Source organism: Perca fluviatilis, chromosome 5 (assembly GCF_010015445.1).
Source record: "Perca fluviatilis chromosome 5, GENO_Pfluv_1.0, whole genome shotgun sequence".
Classification (NCBI taxonomy): Eukaryota; Metazoa; Chordata; class Actinopteri; order Perciformes; family Percidae; genus Perca; species Perca fluviatilis.
Window position 1 is genome coordinate 23,789,291 of NC_053116.1, and position 25,945 is coordinate 23,815,235.

The 25,945-nt window shown below is 40.6% G+C and overlaps 1 protein-coding gene across 1 annotated transcript; it reads left to right on the forward strand.

Annotated features, from left to right (window-relative positions):
• The first annotated feature begins 2,156 nt into the window (after positions 1–2,156).
• ctnnbip1 (catenin, beta interacting protein 1) lies at positions 2,157–25,116 on the forward strand. Its single transcript, XM_039801523.1, has 4 exons — positions 2,157–2,291; positions 10,275–10,389; positions 11,486–11,576; positions 21,911–25,116. Exons 2-4 carry the CDS (start codon positions 10,294–10,296, stop codon positions 21,967–21,969), a joined length of 246 nt encoding a protein of 81 aa, XP_039657457.1. The 5' UTR covers positions 2,157–2,291; positions 10,275–10,293; the 3' UTR covers positions 21,970–25,116.
• Positions 25,117–25,945: the final 829 nt, after the last annotated feature.

Here is a 25,945-nt window from a genome sequence, read left to right on the forward strand (position 1 = left end):
GCAGCGCGGGGGGGGAGGGGGGGGGGGGGGAGGAAACAAAAAAAGAAAGAAAAAAAAAAGAAAAAGGGAAGTGCAAAAAAAAAAAAGGGGAGGGGGGTGTTTTGTTGGGGGGTGTTTTTGGGGTAATAATTTTTTTTTTTTAAGGAAAAAAAAAACTAATACAGGAATAGTTTGACATTGTAATACACTTATTTGCTTTCTTGAGAAGGTCTAGACCACTCTCGTGTCCATCTGTTAAATGTGACGCAGGAGTCAGCAATCTTTAGCGTATCATAACTTAGCTTAGGTTAAGACTTGAAACAGGGAAACAGCTACCTGACTCTGTTTGAATGTGACAAAATCTGCCTATACCAGCACCTCTAAAGCTTATTAATCAATGCTTTATATCTTTTTTGTTTAAGCAAAGATATCAAATAGATGTTTGGTCAAAGGCTCAGAAGAATTATATTGAAAACATGAGGCATTACAACCCAAATAATAATCTCATATTAGCCATAGACTTGTGGTTGCATTTCTCAAAATATGCTCTTTTGAAAGTGTTCTATCTCAGATGATGCAGAGTGTGTGTGTGTGTGTGTGTGTGTGTGTGTGTGTGTGTGTGTGTGTGTGTGTGTGTGTGTGTGTGTGTGTGTGTGTGTGTGTGTGTGTGTGTGTGTGTGTGTTATTTTCTGATATTTAAGTTGTGCACTGTGATTTGTATTGCATTTTTTGAACTGATGTTCCATGGGAGAAATGTCATGTTTGTACTGTCAAACACCTCTATACTTGTTTGCTGTATGATTTCATTTTATGGTGCGTTCAGAATACTTTACATGCTGTATTTCTTGCTGTCATTCATGCAAAGAAGATGATGTGATGTTCATCGCCTTTTTATTTTGCATTACAGTTCAGACGATCTCTACCATTGCATTTCGGTACAATGACTTTTACAGAACAGCAAGTGCAGCTGTGGATTACACAGCAAGACGTTTTACTTTCCTTGTAAGATACTGAAATATTCACTATGGAACAAGCTTTAAATATGTCACTCAGTATGGGCTCAGCTAAGTATTGCTGCTTTAAGCCAGAAGGAGTGAGTCTATTGAGTTTATGAGCTACTTTGCCAATTGTAAAATATACTGCAGTTGCCTTTTGAATTGATTGTAATTCATGAATTCTTTTAAATGGTACAAACATTTTAACATTAAGGCCTCATTTACATGTGTGCAGCTAAAACTAATAAATCATCCTGTCAATATAGGTCTGATGTAGACATGTCCTTTATCTGCATCCTCTTTTTACATTTGCTTCACTTGCTGTTGGGAGGGAAACATACACTCAATAAACAGTTTGCAACAGCAGAGCTCACTAGGCTTTCTAGGATGCAAGCCATATGTTATCTTAATTTAATGCAGCTTAAAAAAAAGGTTGATCAAGGATGAAGGCCAGAGCCACCAAAGTATCCCCTGTTAAGTAAGTGCTTAGAGCAATGGCCTTCTGTACAAGTCCGTGGGAGTTCACACTTCACAAAAAAAAGTGTATGCAGGGTGTGTGATGTGTGTAATGTGATAAAGTATGTCTAGTGGGCCAAAACAAATGAGTTGGTTCAATACAGAAAGTAGAATTTGTATTAGCAAGGTTTTTTTGAGATGTGTGTTTAGCAGTGCTGAAATGACAACTAAGTAGTCTACATGTATTCAAGAACTGTACTTAAGTAAGATTTTTGGGGTGCTTGTACTGTACATTTTATGCTACTTTATGCTTCTACCACAGTGCGTTTTTGGAGGCCAATATTGTACTTTTTACTCCACTAACTTTAATAACTTTAATAAAATATAAATCAACTAATAACTAATAATGTAGTAGTTTAAATAAGCCCCACCTTTACCAGCTGCATTATTAGTGATGCTTACACATTAATTCAGTGATATATTATTCTGAACAGGGCCATTCTGCATAGTCAGTAGCCGACTTATACTTTTGATAGTATGTTTTGATGCCAATACTAATGCACTAAAATAATATATGATATATATAATACTATTTTTTATGCAGGTATTAAGTACTTTTTCCACCACTGGTGTTTAGTGTACGTTTTGTAATAGATCCTAGAGACCATACAGTGTTGCCTGTGCCGGTGGCGGCCCCGGTGGCCGGTAACGGTACTGAACATCCAGCAGGACTCTCGCTGCGTTGAGTCAGTTCGCCGAAGCTCTGCGACTGGAGGGATGTGACCCCGGAACAGGACGCCCTCCTACAACAACACACCATTCAAACAGAGCATAGAAGAAAGAAAAGCTGGACCAGGAGGGGTAAGCTCATATGTCTCGTTTTCTTGACGAGGCGCACATTGCCACGTTTTTTAAAACGATACGTGTGTTTGATTTCCGGCGTTCACACTTCTGGCAGAGCAACGATACCTGGATGGTGTTTGCACCCATAGGAACTTCATTCAGGCTTTTGTCTCGGGCATGCTAGCGAGCTAGCTTCGCTGGTTAGCATTGGCTGCTTTGCCGAAGGTAGCGCGGCTTTGGTGGAGACTAAATTAAATAAATGTCAGGTTAAAATGAACGCGACTTGTAAAGTCATTGAGAGTACCGTCCATATATTTTCCCACGACGGATATTGATTAAGATTCATGTCGAAAATGCGTTGAAGGCTTGCTGCTTGCTAGCAAGAGCGCTGCTGCAGTTTGAACAGTCTGCGTCCCGCAACATGATAACAAGATCCATTCACAGTCATGATGTGTATCATCTCTTTAAAAAAAAAAGTTCAGGTATTTTTGTTTGCTGTGTTATTTTTCAGTCAGAGTTTGACTTTGAGGAAAAACTACCAAAACAAAAAAAAATCTCAGCTAACGTGAGTGTACGTTATGCAGATCCTCGTCAGCGTTAAGGCGTTATAGTTTGGTTTATTTGTACCAACGATTATGATGTTAACATTGTACTTAACGTATTTTAACTAACGCCATCATAACCTAGATTTAGCAGACTAATGTACATGATGCACGCCTACATTAAATACATACAGAGCCATTTTTCCCACTCCCCAAACCCCTACTAGTCAACCAAAGTAATTCTTAGATTACATTCCAAAGTCTGCTACTGTACAATGTGGTCGCCTTCTTTTAATTTGGTTTTCATGTGCAAGTTGTCTTTTTCACATAACTCCTTCATAGGTTTGCTATTTTGAGATCATGCCACCCATGGATGCATTGTGCCACGCTGCCTTTTACAGAGTGTCTGCTTTCCCCCCACATGTCAGATAGCTGACAGCCCTCTGAGTGGTGAAGCTGGCACCCTGCCCGCAGCAGGGCATTGACAAGTGCTGCAGCCACTGGGTATCAGGGCTTGGCCGCAGGCGAGTGCTCTGAATCCTCCTGGCAACTAGCAGAGTTGGTCATGGACCATAGTAAGTCAACCCTGCCTAGTTTGCACATTCCCCTAACTGGGTGGGTTTTGGAGAGAGATTAGGAACCCTGGCTACGCTTCCCTGGCCTTGTCCCAGTCAGGGCAGGTGCTCTTCAGCGGCTGCTTGAGCCCTGAGGGGACCTCATCAGCTGCCTGCGAGCAGGGTTTTTCGGAGGGAGGGCTGGTTCATCGCACAACCTCTCACTCTGCGTTTAGCACACACATTTGTCAGCATTAACTCAGCCCACATAGTGGCCTGTTGTGGCCTGACATGATGATACCAGAGCTGCTACGATCCATTCATGGCTTAACACCCAGTCCAAATGACGGAGGCCTCCAGATAACCACCAAGTCATTTTAAAGAATCAAACTTGAAAGCATAGCCATCTTTTCTGTTCCCGGATTTGTCTGTTGTGCATGGATTCCTGCACATTTGCAATGCATTGTATTGTTCCAAGCGCATACATCCTATACCTTTCAGAATTTTATTCCCTGCATTCACATTGGCGCTTTTGAAATCTTGCAGCCGCACCCCCAAGGGACCGGCTTAAGGCAGCAGCTTCTGTTTCAATTCCTTTGAGGGACCCTGAGGAGTGAGCTGAGATGTTCTGAGTTCATAGACCAGATTTAATTATGTTCTATAGCATGGTCTGTGAAAAACTGTATCATTATGGTATCATGGAAACATTTGCAAGATCAGTTTGCCTGAATCTTGTAATATGTATTTGTTTTAAAAAAAGTATATGTTCTTAATTTAACTGTAGTAGCATTACATGTACAAGTTATTATTTAAATTATAATTTAAAAAAAAAAAAGTTTCCCAGTGACATAAGGTATACATTTGTGAAATGTCATGTCCTTCCTACTGTAACTCACTCTCTGAAGGTCCCAGTATGAACTTAATGTGGCACAAAAATGTTCAAAGGACAGTTAAGCACACCCAGAAACCCAGCTATGTACTAAGCCTGTACAGTTGAGCAGAATTGTAAGAGTCCATGCCTCACGTGGTGACAACAAGACATGACCTACTTATCAATCATGTTTTCACAATCCAGTTCATCACCATTGTCCCCAAATACAGTAGCCATTGTTGTGGGCACTGTACATGTGAGGAGATGGCTTCACACAAAGGCAGCATGCAGACATCCAGCAAGTCTAAGCCAGATCCTTTCTGGTCTGCAATGTCTGCCCGTCTGGCTCATGCTGTTTCAGGACCCCAAGTCTGCTGGGTGTAGGGCTGGTCAGCTGGTTTTCATTATGTCTCCTGCAGGTTTGGATGGGTAGAATCTGGGCAATAGGACTGACATCACTATTGTGCTGAAAAATGTAGTGAATTAATTTGACAGAAATAAATTGTCAACCATTTTTAAAATCTATTGATCTTTAGAAATCCGTTTATTGGCAAAACTGCCTTCTAAATGTGAGTATTTTCTCTGTTTCACAGATCTATATTTAGACTTCCGATCGTTGTTTTGAAAACTTGGATTTTATAAACTAAACAATTGATTAATCATAAAAATATGTGGCAGATTAATTGGCAATCAAAATAAGTCAGAAGATAATCAAATGTATGTTTATTTTGCTGAATTACAGTGTTGAATTGGAATATTGTTGTGTCCTAATTTCAGTATGACCACTAGTAGTTGTTTTAATTGTGTGTGTGTGTGTGTGTGGGTGCGCGCGCGCACGCACGCGCCTGTAGTGACACAGCTGCTCTGCAGGACCGGCCCAGGCTGTTGGCAGCTCAGCTGGCAGCCACACCGAGCTTCTGGCCTACTGAAGTTTCTCGCACATTTGTTTGGGATGTTGGAGCACCTCATGATTAAATTCTTAGTTATTTTAGTCTTATCACTTTATTTAGTTATTTTAGTCTGTAGAGACTATTGACCTCTTGGGGTCTTAGAGTTCACGCTTTTAGCATAATTCGTGTAAAACTAAACTCAGTTTTGTCAGTCAACTTAGAGGTTTGTTTTTCTTAAACAATCAGACACTGTGCATCATGTGCACAGCTGATTCTAGAGCCAATAACAAGCTTGACAAGTGGACCGGTCTATGTGTGACTTGGCCAGTGCACTTTGGCAGCGTCTGCCCTCATGACCCTGAGCAAATGTGAGGGCCTATCACATTGCATACTGTAATCTCTGGCATCAGTTCCCCACTGCACTGTGTGGCCCGGTCACAGAGTTGAAATGGTCTTGAGAAGTCTTCTCCATGTTTCTGTTTCCAAGTACATAATTTGGAATGCAAAGGCCATGCAAAGAATAGGCTTCTCTCTATATGTTAAGTGGCATTACTGAATGTGTGTAATTTGCAGCCATGTGCAGTAACTGTTTGACATTTTGCAGTACTTGTAGTAAACTCTAAAGTTTACGGTTATTCTAAATCAGAGTGTGATTTTAGACTTCAGCTCTTTTTACACTGGGCACATTTTGATGGTTATGTTTAATTCATTGGCGGCCCAAAAGAGTAATTTGTCTCGCTTTATTTAAGTTTAAACTTTTTGTGGAACATCATTAATGTTTTTTTGCTGATTTTGCATATGTTTATCTTAACATCTTGGTATCTGAAAAAAAGATGTACTATATTGGGATATTGATTTCAACCATATTCTAACCTATTACAGCAACAGCAGATATTCAGTCTTGTGCCATGTGGGGGGGGGGCAGGGAATCGGATGGAAATTTGTGATACCATAGTAACTCAAAACATTGCTTATGTTGACAACCGTGAAGGAAATTAAAAAAATATTTGGTTCACCTTTTGCCCTCACTGTCTAAAAAAATCTGGACATTTACAAAATGTTGGGGGCACCTTTTAAAAACAAATAGCAATAAGTGCATGAAGTTGCTTTTTTTTTTAAATGTGAAATGAGCCCAGATTAAAATTCATGATAGTTATCACCACCTTGTGCCAACATGAGTAAATAAAAAGCATACTTTTGCTATTATCAGTGCATTTATATGCATCGGTGCTGTTTGTGTAAGTTACAGACATAAATGGAAATAAAATGAATTGAATGAAAATAAAATGATGACTTAATGTAGGATTAGGATACCTAATCTAAATCTAAATCGAGGGCCAATCTTTCCCCCTCTAACGTTTTTTGGGGACATTCTGAGATTTCTTCGGGCATTTTTCCCTCTTAATTTCTGACACTGGATGGCAATGGTATTGAAATACACGCCATTCTTCAATATTCAATCAATTGCAAGCCATCTATGATACATCATTTTTCAAAAGTCAGTCATGTATTTTAAGAATTAAATATAATGTAATTGTTATACACAACTGAGAAACAGTATTATGTGTCCCACCATTACTATGTGTACAGATCGGAGATCTGAAACGGGCACTCGTGCTGTTTTTTCCTTTTCAGTTTTCTCAGTTCGGTATCAGTGATGCTGGGATTTAGCTGTGACAGGCTCGATGTCTCAGCTCAACCCAACATCACAACACTGACAAGAGCCCTACATGGGCAGAGATGGGGGGTGGGGTGGATTATGCCCAGATCAGTATTAAAGAAAGCCTTTGAGTACGTCTGGAATATTAGCCGAATGCGTCTGAGGCTGGCTGAGCATCCCTCGAGGGATTAGTCTCGAGCCAGCCCACCTCGAGAACCTCGAACATCGGGCACACACAAAGGACTCTGACAGGATCCTTATTGTGGACCTTGAAATGATTTAAGACACAATGTTGCACAGAAGAGCATATACATCCGAATAATGCTAGAATGACCCGAGTAGACTAAACATAGTCAGATTTATTTCTTTCCAGAAAACTATTTATAGGTTTTTAGCAGAGTTGTGTCACTTGTAATTTGTCACTGCATGCTGATCAAATCAATAATTTTATAAGTATGTGTGCATGTGAGTATGCTTGTTTGTTTCATTTTTATTTTGGGTGTTGATTTTTTATATATTTTGTTTCTTAAAAAAAAAATCATTTTATAAGAATTCTTTCTTGCTTTTAAGCAGTCTTATTAAGCAGCCTCGGTCTACACTGTCGAGGTGTGGTCTAGATGGACTTGGTTGTTTGACGAAGTGGAAATAGAAGTTGGTCTTCCCAGAAGAGTTTAATCAGAGAGAACAATGAAGCGATTAATAATAATTAAAAAAAAACATTAATTCGTAATGAAAATAGTTGCAGAATTTCCATTGTCAAATACTTCAAGATACAGGCCTCAGATGATACACCAGTTTTTAATCTATGGCTTTAAAATCCAGTTGAACTGGACTTTATCTTGACCCAGTGTGTTTAAAAAGTTGTAATCCAGCAGTGATACACAGGAAGACATTATTTAGAGGTTGGTTAGGTCTGTCGCAGCGAGGCATTGTAAGCCAGGCAGACGAGTACCATCTGGCGCGTTGTTGGAATTATGAACATGGATGGAAAGCTAGTTTGTTCAGCAGGATTGCATAGATGAAACTATCCATTACATAATCATATGCACAATGTTAATCTTATACATGTTATCGTCCAGTTCACTGAGTAGCAGAATTGTATTCCAGTTCTTTAGCTACTCTGCTGCCCAAAATAGTCATCTCAAATTAGTCGTTATGCCTCTTCCAGTCTGAAGAACAATAGGTAACAGCCACAAAAGAATGAGCTCTGACTCTTTTCCCTGTTTTTTAAAGTGAGTCACAAACATGTCACGACAATAAAATAACATCACTGATCACCCTCATTTACATTTCCATGTTGATTCTTTCCACCTCCTATAGAGATACTCCCTATGGGATTTTGCACACAGTTTGTTGTTCTTATAGCAGATATCGCTGTGAAAGTGGGATAAGATAAATGTTTTTTTCATGCTGGTAAAAATACAAATTGCAGCTCTCGAAACAGTCAGCAGCCTGGGCAGAGATGGTACTAAATATGGCCAGTTTTCAAACTTCAAACGGAAACATCAAATGATCAGAAATGCCTCAGCCTCATGAAAGCAGAAGCCCTGTTTAATACAGATGATGAATGTGGAATATATCGGCCTTTTGTGAAGTTGTCAAGTCTCAAAATATCCCTGAATATTAATCAATGTTTGTTGTATCATCTTTGTCTTTTAAAAAACTCAAGACAAGATGACACCTTTTGACAGTTAGAGTAATGTTGTTCTCTACACTCTCTTCACCCTCTGCTCTCTACTCTTTATCCGCAGTGACCATTTTATTCCCAGCGAGCTTCTGATGCTCCTGAGTTTATATCATGCTTCATTCTTCATGTCATTTCACACTGGTAGGTCTCTCTGCCTGGAGTCTTTAGCTCCTCCATTTGTCTGGCGCGAGGAGCTTGGAAACGTGATCAAACGTGTCACTGCTGCTGATGTGAAGACACTGCCACCCACTTCACCCTCACCACCAACACCATCCCTGAAGGTGTACTGAGCAACTGACACCAGCAAGCTCTCTCCATCTCTTCATGTCTGCTTTGAGACTTCACTTGCTCACCAATTAAACTATGCCTGATACTAAGGTGGAAGTGAATAACTAATGTATTCATCTTCCCCGCATTCCCCGTGTCCTGTGACCACTTTGTGTGGCTGAAAACAGACAAGAAGACAAAGTCAAGTGTTATTTGCTTGCAGTAAACAGCCACCAAAGGTTGCTATAATTATAAGGACTATGGCCAGAAGCATGGTCTCCAGCTGCTCTGATCTGGATGAATCCACACGCTCACAGTGGCAGCCAATGGCCAACCGTGCCCCATTCATCCTTCCCTCCCCCCCCTGGGCTCTGGGAAGTGGGGACGGCGAGCCAGCTTCTCAATTAAATATAACCCCACATCAAACAGCCTGTCAACATGCATTAGTGGTCCTTTGTATAGATAAGAGGCCAAAATAAATTGCCAGAACTATCATAGTCCCTGCCGGTCCCATAGGCTTTTCATGAAAGATTCTTAGCGGAGAACAAATCCTGACTTGCATACTTATATTCTCTCCATTAAATCTTATTTTCTTTCAGACCAGATTTATCCTTTTTTGAAGATTACATTTTTTTGTGTGAATTATTTCATTTTTTAGCTATTTCAATTAGAAAATGTATGCTGGATATCAAGCCGTGGCACTGTATGCCTCTTCTCGTTGGTGCGTTATAACGGAGATCTAATGCGACAACAGCCAACCTTGATGTGCGTGTGCTATCACAGCGGAACCTATCCCTTTTCTGTCATACGCATTAGCTTTGGCAGCTCCTTTTATAGCCTTCTTTTCCCTCCCTCTTTTTCTCCCCCTTTGCCTATATTTTGCATCTCTGCAGACTGACAGAGAAAATAGGTCATTAGTTAGCCAGAGAATATCAGATGGAGCAGGCAGGGGCGAGATCTGTGCAATATTTATGACAGCCATTCACGCTGTGAATACCAAACCTGCACTGAGACAAAGCCTCTGACTTCTAATATCACCACTGTTTGAGTTCTATGAAGGGCTTATCATCACACAGACTACAGTCTGTATTATTTACCCTAATGATAAGACATCTAGTTCCAGCACAGTGCTGTATGTCTGAGAAGTCAGGTTAGAACCATTTCATAATTGAAATGCAGCCAGTCTTATATGTTGTTGGTAATGGTAATACTCCAGCTCAATGTTGCTGACTATTAGAGCCTTGACTGTCAACCTCATACTGTATCTGTCAATATTACAAGAATATAAATACATAAGAAACAGAAAAAAACAAGTGAAAATGCTATCTAGCTATCACTTTTCAACCCTGCATGGGTGAGTGTTTACACCTAAAAGATTTTTAATAGAGTACCAGTCTGTCAGTTTATAGCCTGTCAGATAGTGTGGCTGAAACAACGCAGAAGTATTTTAAACTTTTAATAACACTGAGTGTTTGCCTAACTGTGATTTTTCACAAGTCATGTTTAACGTGGATTTGTTTGTGTGTCCAGAGCCACAGGAGCAGGGGGCATGAACCGCGAGGAGGCCCCAGGGAAGTCTCCTGAAGACATGTACATCCAACAGAAAGTGCGGGTCCTGCTCATGCTAAAGAAAATGGGATCAAATGTAAGTGCAGTGTCTTGACTAACACAAACTGGGTATTCACAATAAAAAAAAAAACAGCAACAAAGTTTTAGCGCTGCCTGTTGTGCAGCTCATGCACATAGTGGTTGTTTGTTTAATCAGAAAAGTCCCACATATCTTTAGACGATGTCACCCTGAAATCTGCCCCAATGAAACCTTGCCAACTTTGCCATCAAGCCCAGAAACCATCATTAGCATGTCAAAGAATGTGTCATTGGTAAGATGGAAGCAAAACTACTATGACAAACACAAAGTTTGGCTCTTAGAGCAAACTATTTCATGTGAAAGACCTGTGTGGAGAAGAAAAGAGAGACCTCACCGTTGGTCTTTTTGAACAGCAGCAGAACTCCACATTCTGGCTGCAGCATGCATACAGCACACAAACCAGACAACAGATAAGAGTTTCATGTTGTGATGAGGCGATAGGTGATAGGCAACTCTGTAAAAATGTTAAATAGCTGCGGCAGATAAAATCTGTTTGTGTTGGCTGTCATGTCAGGCAGCAAAATCTACAGTTACTCGCTGAAATGAGAACCCTGAAATGACTTCTAATACTCTTAATTACCTGGCTATTGTTTTTGTAGGTTTGTTGGTATACATTAGATTTTTCTCCAATTAGGTCTAGATTTTAAGACAACAAGCAAGTGTACGTGATAAGATGCTTTTACTTTTAGTGACTAAAAGACCAGTGTTTACACAGGTCTAAGATCCAATCATCTTAAAATGTTTTACGGTTTTGTCGGGTCTTAAAAATTGATTGGATTATGAAGTTAACATTACTTTTATGAAGTTATAAATGTATTTTTGGGAAACATTTTGTATTGATCATGCTGTAACAAAACTACAAAACGAAACCAACATGGAACCAATAACCACTAATGCAAACTGTGCAGCCCGGTCAGAATTTATCGCAGCACTCCCAGCGAGTGTGTGGGCTAACGTAACTACTAACTCATGCAAAAAAAAAATAATGTATTTAAACGATCCGTGTGTGAAAAACACGTTTTCTCCTTCAAAATAACATTTTCTGTGGTTTGTTCTTGTTCGATAACTGGAAATGTTGTCTACTCCTCTTCAGCTTACGCCCAGTGAAGAGGCTTTTCTCCGGAATTACGCAGGTGTGGTCCACAGTCAGATGAGCCAGCTACCACAGCACAACATAGACCAGGGTAAGGCTGTGACCCACACACACACACACACACGTTTAAAGGTCATCCAGTTATTTTACAGTTGGAATTTATCATTTGTTTTTTTATTCAAATTTTAGTATTTCTATGCAGGACAATAGTTAACACCTATATCGTTTTAGTTTTAATATTTAGATGTTTGAAGGTATAAAGATAGAAGGCGTTTATGAAACACACCAAAATCGGCTCACAAACACCACCTTCACATGTCACAGAAGTGCTACTTTCGCCCAGATTAAAAACAAGGGAAAATCCCTCCACACACATCACTCATCTTGAGTCCTTAACCCCAGCAGGCCTAGCAGGTTTCCTGACTGTACACTGAGGCTGACTCAGCATCCCACCATAACTGTGAGATTACTCACACTGCAAACAGTTTGGCTGACTGGAACCGAGTGACTCACCCTCAGTATGAGTGCATCGCTGCTTTCACCGCTGCTTCTCACAAGTGGCCTAGACACTTCAAATATGGATGTGTTTACATGATAAATCAAATCACTGTTTACAGTGGTTGTTGTAAGACGTATAAGAGGCTTACTCGGAAATTTGACTTTACATACAATGGCCGTGCTTTTTCAGGGCACCAGAGGGCGCTGTTGCTCTGTCTTTATCTCCTCTACAGTTTGCACATTATTTAAACCACAAGATGGCACTACATGAAACAAAACGGGGCATGTGGAGAGGCACTGCAGTTACCTGAGAAATCAGCAGTAAATTGTCTCAGATTATTGTTATATTTTCTGTAAGTAGACCTATCAGCTGCTTTTCAGGCTCAGTCTAAACACAGCTGTCAGATAGGAGCCCTGCTGTCCTCCTGTGGTAAACCTGCTGGGGCCCAGGCCTTGCTTTGTCACTTATGATATTGGTCCCTCAGGGGAGCCTTAGGTCAGGAAAATTGCCTGCGACACTTCACCTACAGTGATGAGTTATGTCTCCTTGTCCGTGTCCTTTCTCTGCAAGGAAACAATCAGCTTTGTTTGGATTAGGTTTATGATTATACAGGGTGTTAAGGAGGCAAGTAAAAGGCACAGTGACTTTGTCTTTTTGTAATTCTCTGGTGTTTTTTATTATCTTTGTTTTAACCTGTGGGGTATTAAAACTGCATTGTCACATTTAGTTAAATTCAGCCATTCTGCAAAATGCGATGCATCATTAGAATTGTAATGTGGATCGTTGCATAATGGGCATTGTAAATTGCATTATTACAGTGTGTTTCTTCATCAAGCAGCAGAACATGGAGCATTGCATCATGTAGGAGGGATGGTAGCACGTCTTAAAAAGTGCAGCACCAAAAGTGAGATCAGCACAGATTTTAAGTCATTGATTTATCAAGGATGATTTCTGTCTGGTTAAACAACTAAACCGTAGCTTTGAGTCTGTGCGACATACCCTCTGTCTTCTGGTCTCTGTCTTCATGCCCTTTAGTAGATACAGGACTCCATGTCTCTGTGCTGTCAATACTGCCAAGAAGAGCCTCATTCATTATGGACGAAAACGACTGGTGTAAGGTGCTCAGAGTATGCATTATACATCACAAAAACAGACACATTTAGTGTCATTTGGCAGCCTGCCATGTCCTCTGTGTGCAAATAAATTATTTGTGGGCTGCATCCTAAGTACTGTGATTAGGCATCGTGGAGATAGCGAGAGTTAATCACTTTTAAATATTGAACGCTGAAGGACAGCAGTTTGTAGGTATCAGCACATTCGGGATCCTTTGAGTGTTCTGTGAAGAGGGAAGACCACTATTTGATCTCATTTAGACTTGGTAATAGGGGGGTAGAAAAAAGTAGATCAAAGGAAACATTTTATTGCCTAGCAACTTGCACAGGCATTGTGCCTCCTAAAACATAATTTTACAAAAGCACAGACTCCAAACAATTGATTGAATAGTGGGAAATATTACAAAGCAAGATTTTATTTGATTCCTTTTCAAAATGTAGGTATTTTGGTGATTTGCTTTTAAACATTTTGGGGGGAAAAGACATCACAGTTTCTTGACATGAATGAGGAGGTAAATCAGGTTGTACTCTCTGTGGTTCACTCTGTTCTCACGTCACTAGAATGACAGTGGACCTTTTCCGTCATCTTTCTGTATGCAGCATTAGTACGGTCTGTCCCAGTTGACCATCACACAGTGCTGCAGCCAGACAGACACACACACCTTCTGTGATGAGCCAGCACATTTCCAAGCAAAGGTTGTTTGTCAGTGCCTGATCTCGTATCATTGACATATCTATCTGCTCGCAGCAGTTCCACATTCAGACCTCTTACCGGTCTGGTCTGGTCGAGTAGTTTCAGTTTATTTAATTTTTTCTGTACAGGTTACCTTGAGCAACATTTGCAAATTGTGAGAAGGACAATTTTAAAGAATATCGTCATCCACTTGGTTCTGAGTTCAAATGTTTTTTGAAAATATGTCTAGTTTGAGCTGTAGACATTATTGTTGATACCATTTGATAAAGCACTTTTCAAATGCCTCTCAATCTCACAGGCTTATGATGGAAATTTTGTTTGGTAATAAAAACACACTGTTTCCTATCATTGCTGCTCTGCTTGCTGTTTTGATGATACAGTTTAGTCTGCTACTTTAAAGGTTCATAAAATCTTTTATCTCTCCTTATACAATACAAGTTGTCAGTGTTGTTTAATTGGAAAAGCATTTAGGTTATTAGCACTGGGGCCACCATTAGAGGTCAGATGGCTCCAACCAAAGAGATTCAGGCACCATATCCAGCGGTGTGAAACAGAGGACCGTTTGAACATGCTGATGCAAGATGCTCCGATACCAGCATCCTCGAGGGTTCTCAGCTTGGGGGTGATAGTGTCAGGTGTCAGACATGGCCTCATCGATCGAGTGGCAGCATGCTTTGAGGGCACTGAAGGCGCTATGCCGTTGTGGAGACACGCTCAGGTATTGATTACTCTAATTCAAGGCCAGGCTGAATTCAGGAAATGTTAAATAGACGTTTAGGTGGGAGAGCAGACACAAGCTAATGTGACAAATGGATGCCATCATTGCTGTTGTCAGCTTTAGCATATTCTGATAAAAAAAACACATCTCTACACGGTCTAATCTATCCAGAGATGATGTCATCCTTGATCACATGTGATCAGACTGATTGGAAATGTTGCTCAAACCCTGAATCATTGCCTCTGCTCAGCTGTCGAATGGTATTCTGATTCCTCGTAAGAAACAAGAGAAAACCAACTCGGGGTTTGCCGCTCATATTTCTTTTAAGTCTATGGGTCACGGAATTTGCATTTCAGATAATTTAATTGGCTGATTACCATACATGCAAATACATAATTTTGTTTTGCAATTTTAATCAGGCCAAAGAGGAATTCTCTGCCAAAGGCTCTGGAGCTTTTTTATCATTCAGCTTTCTCGCTGAAATAGCTTGATGTAGCTGAATTTTGGCTGTGCAGAGGACCGGAGGATGGCAGGCAAGCAGGAGTTTGCATTCTCTGTTTAAACGTTATCGTGATTGAAAATGAAGCGTGAACTCATTAAGCGAGTCCTGGGTTTTTGGGTCTGTGTTTCAGTGTAAATTGCCCCTTTTTGGGTAATACTGAATAATAACTGTCTCTGCGGCACAGCAGTTACAGCATAATATGGGGAGTACAGATGTTTTGTCTTTACAATCAGGCTATTGTTCTTCCCCCTTTAACTCTCTTATTTGGAGTGACATCATGTCACTCTAAACAATACAGTTTGTCATAGAAACACATAAATGCAGCAATCTCAGGACTTGTCATCCTGTTTCAATTGACAAGGAAAGTGTACTCTTCTCCTGAAGGATGTCTGAGGGCCTCAACAAAAGAGGATAGACAAGGATGGGGGTTGCCATAGCAACCTCAGTTGTCCCATGAAAGCTAAGGTTCCCTGTGGGCTCTGGCGTTACTGCAACGTGCTGCATCGCTAGATTGGAGCAGGTGTCATTAGGGGGTCTGGAGGCTAGCTGGAGTGCTAATTACACAGTCAGTGTGATATTACAATCTCTCTCTGTCGGCCTCGTCCATTCTTACAGAAATATGGCTTCTTGTTTCAAATGTCGCCGCAGCCATGCACTGTCGATACACAATCTTTTTTTCCCCGTGTTACAATCCTGGTATAACGCAATCCTTAAACTCACCTCTTCAAGTGAAAGCCACGTGACATTGAGTAACGCCTTTTGTTTAGCAACTCGGGCCAGGGCAGAGTGCTACCGATTCATACTTGATCGTGTCTGTCACTGCAGCATGAATCAGAGCCAGAGACTCAGATTTATGAAGTGCCAAGTCTACCTGACTTAACTCACTGAAACACAGAGGCTTTACTTCTCACATACGCTCTAATCTCGGTCCCAGATATGTTAATAGGTATGTGTTTGTACAGACAAATGTTACAGGATAGTTAGTACAACTTTACAAACACATTTTCTTTCTAATGATCTCTGCTCCTTTGGCAACAAAAAAAGTGTATTCAAACTGATTTTGAATTCTGGACCTGCTCCCTAAAAATCTGCTGCCTAAGATAATTAGCTTTTTGGATGTGGCCTATAAAGTGTGGAATTCAGTAAGATTCTTCTAAATTCCATTTAGAAGAGAAAAGTGACTGGTTTGCTGCTGCTTAAACCTTATTTCGAAGCTCGTTAAATCTCTGAAATATCACGTGTAAAGGGAAGAACAAACTGTTGCACAAATCTGACATTCACTTGATTCATTTGCATATGTTATGTACTTCGATTTTTTTTTTTTTTTCCAAGTTCACCATTTCTGTTTAAAAATCTACATTACATTGAATTGATATTACCATCTTTTTTGGACACTTCCTTAATTGTCATATTATGATAAATCGTTTTGCTAAAGCTCATTACAGTAGACAAAATCAATTCCCAGATCCTCTTTATTTTTAGCCTTTAATTAGGAAGTCAATGTAAAATACATTATATTTTTTTAAACAACGACCTGGAAAAAATACCATCAAAATAATTTTCAAGCAGTAGTTTAAAGTAGTAATGTGCAGTTATGTAACTCTGAAATAGCAGATTAATCCCTAAATGCGTTGTGTTAAAGTAGACCCACTGTGTTTGTTGATGTCAACATGTTGAGCTGGACCACACACACACAAACACTCCTCTGTTGTGTACCGTGCTTCTTAACCCACCCTGCTGTCGTTTTCAAAGGGGGGGGGGGGTCTTGTGTCCTTATCCTCTCAGCTGACCCTGCACAGAGCGAGGCCTCAAATGATGTTGCTGCTCTGACTAATAACTCAACAACCCTGGAGTCATCATATAGCTGCTTCTCTGCTTATGCAGACTGGAGGGACGCAGCACGGCGCCTTTAAATTCAAACAAACTCCTTTTTGGTTAATTTCACAGCGTTCTTATGCATAGAGTTTTCAGTGGAACTTTGTGTGTTTTTAGTTAGTTTCGATTCATAGTCTGCCCGAAGTCTGACGAAAGACTTTGTTTGCTTGTGAATTAGTTCAGTTGAATAGACTGACGTTCTGGTTCTGTCTGCTTATTATTTCAACGGTGTCATTCAAAAAGTGCCCTTCAGAAATTCGCCCCAAAGTGTTGTCTTCAAATTGGTTGTCTTTTGCTGACCAACCTGACAAAACCCACAGATAGTCTTTCAGACATTTCTGCATTATAAATAACTCAAACTACTGATTAATTGCCCACATTCCCAGTCGTTCAACCTATAGAATAATTACCAGCGGTAATTGGGTGTGATCCATTAGTTGTTTTTAGAACTAGATACACATAGCATTGTGATGGTGCATATTTGAACTCAAACCATGACTTTTATTTGACAACAGAAACACTCTTTGACTTTATATCGAAATGGTTCTACTTTTATCTCTATGTTCCTTTCCTGGAAAGACCATTTGAGGGGGCTTTTCTTCCTCTCAAAGTATTTATGGAGGACAAATTGGATGACATGCCTGTTGTTGCTGTTATTTATATAATCCACCGTCCGCGGCCGCTCGGTTTACCCCCACCAGGCTGGGTGAGGAGCAGATCAGTGCACAGCGGAGGGAGGGGCCGGAGAACGGCCGGACACAGAGCTGCATCCTAACAAACTAAAAGCTGTTTGCTCATAGGCAGCAGCGTACCCTCCACTGATGCAGTCTGATTTTTGTATCGGTCGCTAGGCAACAGCTTTGAGGGACCTGACGTCTCCATCGTGTTGGCATGAGCTTGTTTTGTGTGCATCTGTCTGTGTGTGTATTGTATGTGTCTTTGTGGCTGGGCGAGGTCCACACAGGACTCTCAGGCAAAGTAAAAGCGATATAGCCCAGCCAGCCACTTAGCCCAGTGGATGTAGTTTGAGAGCATTTCTACTGGTCCTTCGGCTCCAGTTGCACAGTGTCTGACATGTCCTTCCTCTGCACTGCCCATTTCACAAGGGTGGACTCCTTCACGCAACCACAAAATGATTCAGACTGGCATTTATTGTGATGAATGGGTGTTATTGCAAGTTCCTGTGCTAAAACATAATCTTGTACAGCAGTGCTATTCAGAAGTAGTGTCTGCAAGTCAGTTTCCCATTGTGTGTGGCATTACATAATTGTCTTTTGTTCAAGCATCATTATCCCTACGTGCTGTCTCAAAGCAGATGAGATCTATGTTAAAAACTGAAGACGAACAGCATACACCATGCATTTTTTTCATCACTCGGTCTCTAGTTTCCTCTCCTGGTGCAGATTTTGGCTTCTTCTTTGCCATAATCTCATTTGGTAGGCCTATAAGCTTACAAGAGGAACTTGAGAGTTCATATTAAAGGGTACCCTCCCCCAAAAGTCTTGATCTTACCAAGCTCACCATGACCTGAATGCAGCGTTAAAAAGATGCTTATTATCTTCCCCGTTGGGATAGCCAAAAGAAACGCAACATTTTGTGTTTGGGAGGGTCTGTGCTGTCTGAGGATGGTCCACCCTTTGTGCCAAATACATGTGGAAGCTCACAGTGCCTGGCCTACTTTCAGATCTCCACAATAATTAAATCTAACAAGCACTTGAGGGCCGTGGTAAAGCATTTTTTGTAGCAGACTGGCACGAAGTGCTGTATGAAATCCTCTCAGCCATCTGCAAAGGTGTGTAACTCGGTGTTAATGATATTTATGTCATCATAGCTTGTCGAATGTTTATTTTAATGCATAGTATAGTAGGGCTGCAGCTATCTATTATTTTAGTAATCGAATATTCTACCGATTATTCCATCGATTAATCGAGTAATCGCATAAGAAATACTTAGTAAGAAATACTTAGTAAACAGCAATAGTAAATATTTATTATTGCTGTTTACTAAAAAAAAAAGGAAACCTGTCGCTTGTATATATACAAAAGATTTTTTATTGCCAAATTCCAAGACCCTTAAAAAGAAATACATTACAATAGTACATTTTTGGTGGCCCAAATGTTAATATTTTTCACCCAATTCCCCTTCTTGCCTCTGGCTCTTTGCACTGGATATGCAAAAGAACTGTTCACTGACCAGAGGGTTTACAGCAGGGCTACTCAACTACACTGTTCTGGGGGACACATTTTCAGAAGCCTAATACACAGTGAGGAGCATAGCTATATATATATCTATGGTGAGGAGAAAGAATAAAGAATGCATGATGACGTCATTCACGTGCATATTAAGTAGCCATGCTGGGGGGAGGAGCCGGTTTGTCTCCGGCAGCAGCTACATTTCCAAAGATTAGAAGCAAACTAATAAAAAGTTACACTACAAACCGACAGCTTTTGTTTTAGCTTGGTAAAACATCGCTATTAGCAGAGTAGCATGTTGTAGGCTAGTTGTGTAAAACATCGCTATTAGTAAAATAGCATGCTGCAGGCTAGTTGTGTAAACAGCGCGGTGGACGAGAGCAGCAGACGTTAGCTACCTTGTGTCGGGTTGGCTCCGTGGAATGGATGAGTACACTGGAGGTTTGTTACAGAGGTGATGTAGCAGCATGTTTGCAGCTTAAAATGATCCCAAACTTTCTGTCGTTTTCTCTCGCCTGTCTCTCCCTTTTAGACCCTCGCTATTTTCGTCTTCCTTCATTTGTAATATGGGCCGTCAGTCTTGTGTCCGCAGAAGCGCAAACCTCTTGTGCGCTAGTAATAATCCTCCGTACGGAAACACAGTGAGCCGTACAACCTTAATTACATTGATTTAACGAAGCTTCGAGGCAAAGAATTTTGCTTCGAGGATTTTTTGTAATCGAATTATTCGAGTTATTCGAAGAATCGTTGCAGCCCTATAGTATAGTCATCTGTAGGCTATGGCACCTAGTTGTCGTACCTCTCATCTTTAAGAGATGTGTTTTTAATGATGGGGTTTGAGGAGAAAAATGTTGCTGTTCATACTATCAGTTTACTTCTATTACCAAGAAGTAAATGCATTTCACCAGGCTGTCAAGCATGACAGTGCAAGAGGGATTTTAATATATCCCTACTTCATCTGGCAGAAGTGTTTTTATCTCTCTCTCTCTCTCTCTCTCTCTCTCTCACCAAAAATTGAGGCCTATATGAAAGAACAGTGCTGAAGGAGCATTGTGTATTTTATTTAATCTTACTCAAATAGAATTGGAAAATGTACGTATATCATTTATCAGAGAAAAACTGTCTCCGCAGGTGCGGGCAGGCCAAAATGACTTGATGAATTGCAGTTGGCAACAGACTGAGTGATTCCTTGTTAAACAAAAGCCAGCTGACAAACTCTCATTGTGTAGCTGGGAGGACCCATTAGTTGACTCAACCCATACGAGACTGTAATTATCCGTTTGTCCTCATTAACTTGGTAAAAGTGAAAGAGGCACAAAAGGCGAAGAAATAAATCAGACCTCGTGTGATGTAGATCATTTCAGTCTCTTTTCTGCGGGAGCCATTGGTTCTTTTTCCACAGCTTAGTGAGGTTGATATCATCCGCTGGAATCTAGTATTGTTTACTCGCAGACAATCTTGTGCCTCACAACCTGAGCTGCAACAGCAGAGGAGATTGAATGGCATTGAAGCCTCAGATCTAAGTGTTATCGTGGCAGAGCAGGATGCTGCTGTCAGCGGGCCACTCACTGTGTTACGGTGTCTCCCGTCAGGGCGCTGTAATGGCAGGCTGTGGTTTTCAGGTGAACATGGCAATACTGTAGATGAAATGATTATTGCAGATTTTCACGACAGCATATTCCTGCTTTGCGTTATAGTCACAACTGACAGGATTTACAGGATCCAGACAGGATCCAATGACCTGTACAAAACTCGTCTCCTTTCACACTTTGCTCTGTACGTGCACAACAAACGTCCCAAACACTTTTGGATAAAGCTGATTTGCCAAACAGGCAAATCAGATTGTATTATTTGTGTTTAGCAGTTGTCAAACACTCAAATGTGAGCAGAATTCAAAATCTGATCCCGGTTGATTACTTGAGACACATTTTAGCACCTGATGCAAGGCTCTTATGGATACATCTGAATGCAGATGTGTTTTGAGTGTTTCTTACACTGTGTTTGGTTCATTTGGTAGTCTTAAGGCCATTTTATAGTTGTGCGTAAAATCAACGGTGTAGCCCCGCAGACCCCTCTGCGTCTACACCGGACCCTACGCCGTAGCCTGACGCGCACCTCTCGAAAAATGTAACTGCACGTCGCAGTGACGCACGTCACTCGGCCGTGGCTTGGTAGCGTTTCATTTCCCCCGGCTCATTTCCTGGTTCTCCTTCTCCATAAACAACGTGAAATCAAGGAGAGGGTTAACTTTTCCTGCTACAGATTTCCCACTGTGGTCAGCAAACACAGAGGAGACACTGTTTCTCTCACTGACTCTACTCGCTCCAAAGCTAATCGCTGTCACTCTCTCGCTTCTCCCTCGCTCTACCACACACTCCCCACGCACACACATGCCGGCTCGACGCACACACCAGCGCACAAGTATAAACATCCGGCCACTTACGTAGGCTACTGCGAGAGCTCTGCATGAAGCCTCCGCACAACTGTAAAACAGCCTTTAGGGTGTATTCATTCACACTTAGCTCGTTTGGCATTTCTCTTAACATCTTTGACCAATGCGAGAACAGTTTGCCTACGCACGGCATTTGTTTCCAACTTTTGGGCCGCTCTTGAATGTTGCCGTGTGAACACAAACCAACCAAGGGGCAAATGCAACATTTGTGTCAAGTTAGTCCCTGAATCGAAACAAAGCAAGTGAATAATGCCCATTTATGACATTTTTGTCGTGTAGTTTAGTGTTGCAGAAGAGCATTTTGGGTAAATATCTCCGTCTGTGTCATTTGGATGAATCTTGTTTGGAGGACTAACCTGACATTCTGCTGTTGGTTCTCAGGTGCAGAGGACGTGGTGATGGCGTTCTCACGGTCAGAGACGGAGGATCGCCGACAGTGACCCTGGCCCCCCCACCCCAATTCCACCCCACTGCATCCCTCCCCACCCCCGTCCCACCCCACACCTGATCCACAGCAACCCAAACTCCACAAACCTGACACTGATGAGCTCAGGAGAGGATGGGCACCCGGGAGGGACAGAAGAGGAGGGGAGAGACACCAGGAGGTGGCTGCCTCGCTCTCTCCCATCCCTGACTCCTCCTCATACAAGCTGGCACACCATTACCTGAGATGCACTCAAGTGCTTCACTGTGGGTTGAAGCCTCGGCAACAAGGCAGTCAGTGAAAACACTCACAAATTGTGGGATGAATATCAAATGTAGTCTTTTTTTTTTTTTTTTTTAATTATTATTATTTTGTCTGGGTGGGTTAGTTTAGTTTTGTATTATTTTGTCTGTTGAGACTTTAGGCAGTGTTACATGTTATATCTGCTGTGGTCACTGGAGGAGGCGACCAGTCAGCAGCTGATTGAAGCAAAGAGAAATATAGTTTTGGTCAAGCAGCGAGTGTGATGATTGGTCGTGTTAGGGGAGAGATTCTTTTAATTATTTCTGCTTACCCTAATGGGGCTGAAATTGTTTTTTGATTTAGCTATTGTGTTATAAAAGCTTTTGTATTCTGTCACACAGGGGGCCTCATTTATAAACATTTTGTGTGTAAAAGAGGAGGCGTGAAAGATGGGTATGCCATCTCCCACGCAGCTGTTGGGATGTTAGTGGAGAGCATCAACACGTCTCCTGGAACCTGCACGCTGAAGGCAAAGTAGTGATATAAAATCTAATGTATTAATAACTCAGACAAATGATTTCACCTAATATAAAATTCTGCTGCAGCGTAGTCTTGCATTGCCAGACCTATCTCCACAGCTGGAGTATGGTCTGGCTACACAGTATATCTATTCTGGGATGGAGCGTAAGACACTCTGGCTTGTTTGTGTTTTTTCAAACCAATCCCAACCGTCCTGGGCAGCACTAAGCCCTGCAGCAATGGTGCCCCATGCAAAATAGTTAGCGGAGATAATGGAAGGGGAGAGACATCGGTCAGGCTTAATCCAAGCAATGGACATCCATTGAGCCAGACTAAGTGCAGTGAGCTCCAATATGCAGTCATGTTTTTTTGGTGTTATACTTTTATTTTAGAATAATTTGACTTTCTGGTCACGCAGCGCTCACTGCTGCTGTGACCCGCTGATTGTCTCTTTATTGGTCAAACTAGAAATACAAACAAACACCAAACAGTTAATCTAACTGACTCAAGATCTCATTTCTCTTGGATGTGCCGTCTGACCTTTTGTTCACGTGCAAGTATTAGATTGACATGCTGATTGATGTGTGTATTAACACTCACAACAGACCTGTCATTAATCACATAATGTTTAATTATGGGAGTTAACAGCGCAGGATGACGAGGCCAGTGACATGATCAACGTGTAAATGAAAAACTGCGTTAAGGTGAGTGTATTTTCTTCTCGACAAATCTACGCACAGTTTTATAAATGGGGCCCCTGTTGTTGTTCTGCTGCTTTATTTTGAACCATAGGCTGTTGAGAGTGCAGCAATGCTTTTCTCTTGAGGAAAGCGTAAGAATTAAAGACACTAGCAGACATAATCACATGAAACACAGCTGTATACACATTCTCCCCAAACACTGGTTTTGGGTTATTGTGACTTTTTCTTTTTTTTTTTTTAATTGTACAGATAGTTGGGAAAATACAATAATGAATTGATCGTGCCAATTGTATTTTATTTTTTATTTTTTTTAATCTGTGAGATAAAAAAAAATAACCTAATGATTTAAGAAAATTGATAAAGAGACGAGCCGTAGTTGTAATTTATTGTTTATTGAATTGACTTCCTTGAACACATCATTAAAGAAGGAGAACCAGTAGATAGTTTAATGTCCTCATCAGTGGCTCTTTGTTCACACTAAAATCACACACTCTAATTTTTAACTACCTGTAACTAAACACGTGAAGCCAAACATAAGAGCTGTGTGCTAGTTCTGACTGTACTTTATCTCTTGCACTATTATCAATGGGATATTTGCAAAAAATACATTTTGATATTTAGGGCAGAGATTCTATGTTTGGTTCAATACATGAAAGAAGACTTTGTAACCATGTGTTTTTTTTATTCCTTTACTGATTTCAACAACAACAAAAAATCTCTTGTGTTAATTGACTCAACTGGAAATAGCTCAAAGGAATATTTGTTAACAACCAACATGTTTTTTCTAGTAACATGCTCAATATTTAATGTGTTTTTAAGTATGGTTTGTTAACTTGTATAACTTAAAAATAATTGTAACGTAATGTTTTGAAGCCAAGCATGTCTGCCTCGTGGTTTATAATGTTCATTCTAGTGGAGCCGAGGATTTTGGAAGCCTTGCCACGTTAACCATTGTTTGTACATTCTTGACATTTGTGGAAGCTACTTGCTATTTTTAAATGTTTCAGAAAAAAAAAAAAAAAACATTATTTTGTATGGGTAACATGTTATCCATTATTTGTTGTTGGCAATAACTTCTATTTGAATTTCCTCAGCAATCATTGCTATGTAATCAGCCAACAGATATATCATGCTGTCCGCTTATGGCTATGACAAAGACATTTGTCTTTTTATGTTTACTTTTGTTTTAAAACATTCTTTATTTGTCTATGCATTGTTTTCTTCCTCTCTCTAAAAGGCATCTTACTGTACATTCTACCTGTCCGGGTTGTTCTACAGCCTTCATTCAAGGTGTGTGTGTGTGTGTGTGTGTGTGTGTGTGTGTGTGTGTGTGTGTGTGTGTGTGTGTGTGTGTGTGTGTGTGTGTGTGTGTGTGTGTGTGTGTGTGTGTGTGTGTGTGTGTGTGTGTGTGTGTGTGTGTGTGTGTGTGTGTGTGTGTGTGTGTGTGATCATTGAACTTGCTTTGTTTTGATTTTCAGCATGCTGTTCAGTGTGACTAGGATCGATTTCTCTTTTTACTGTGATGACCTGACGTTGCCTAATTAACCTTTTTTTTTTTGGCCTTGCTTTTGTATTTCATTTTCCTCTCAGTCATCATTGATTAGTTGGTTTGGTTTTGTATGGCTGCTGACCATGTATTGACTTAATGCTTCCAAATCCTATACCAACTGAACCATTAAAGATATTTTAAACAGTGAAAAGTTCATTTTTCTTTGTTTGTCAAACATGCAAGCTCAGCGATGAGAAACTGATGCTTGTCTTCAGATAAGGCCTCATGATGAGCTTTTTTGTTCTTCTGTACATACAGAAGAAAATTATCTTTCTTTTTTAGATGAATTTTTTATTATTTTTATATTTTTTGAACATACATAACAGACAAACACAACTGAACAAGAACAACAACCCTCTCCCACCCCCCATCCTCTGCGGTCTCGAGGAAAACAAAAACAGAAATCACACCTTGCCTAGTCGCTCTCTTCTAATTCTTGTGATGCTGAGGTCATTAGGACGGATACCTGTGCTGCTGCGTTTCTCCATAGGTCTATAGTCGATGACTTGGCTTTGTTAATCCTTGACAGTTTAGACTTAAAAGGGGAGAGAGAGGGGGAATGATAGGCAGCAAACGGCTGCAGACCTGGCCTTATATGACAATACAATCTCTACTCAAGGTCCACTTACTTGTTCTGGGGCCTTTGAACATATCTCTATCTTACTGCTCAGTTGTCATTAACTGTAAAAGTCCAAACTTTCCATTATTCTGCAACTCAAGGTCCACTTACTGTACTTACTACACAATGTTCATCAGTTGTGAGCCCAAAAGAGTTGTCAAAATTATAGAAAGTTAGAACTTTTACTTTATTTGCTGAAAACTGTGATCTGGTGAAAAGCTACAAAATAAGTAAGAGGACCTTGAGGAAACATTTTAAAATTGTCTTAAAAAGAGATTTAATAATTTTTCCTTAATATCATTTGTGCATGTTGTTTCTCATGCACATTACATTAATTTACATTCAAAGACTACATTCTTAG

Coding starts and splice junctions, on each gene's coding strand:
- ctnnbip1 (XM_039801523.1), top strand. CDS start 10,294: ATGAACCGCGAGGAGGCCCCAGGGAAGTCTCCTGAAGACATGTACATC. Junction 10,390..11,485: donor TAAAGAAAATGGGATCAAAT/GTAAGTGCAGTG, acceptor ACTCCTCTTCAG/CTTACGCCCAGTGAAGAGGC. Junction 11,577..21,910: donor ACAGCACAACATAGACCAGG/GTAAGGCTGTGA, acceptor GTTGGTTCTCAG/GTGCAGAGGACGTGGTGATG.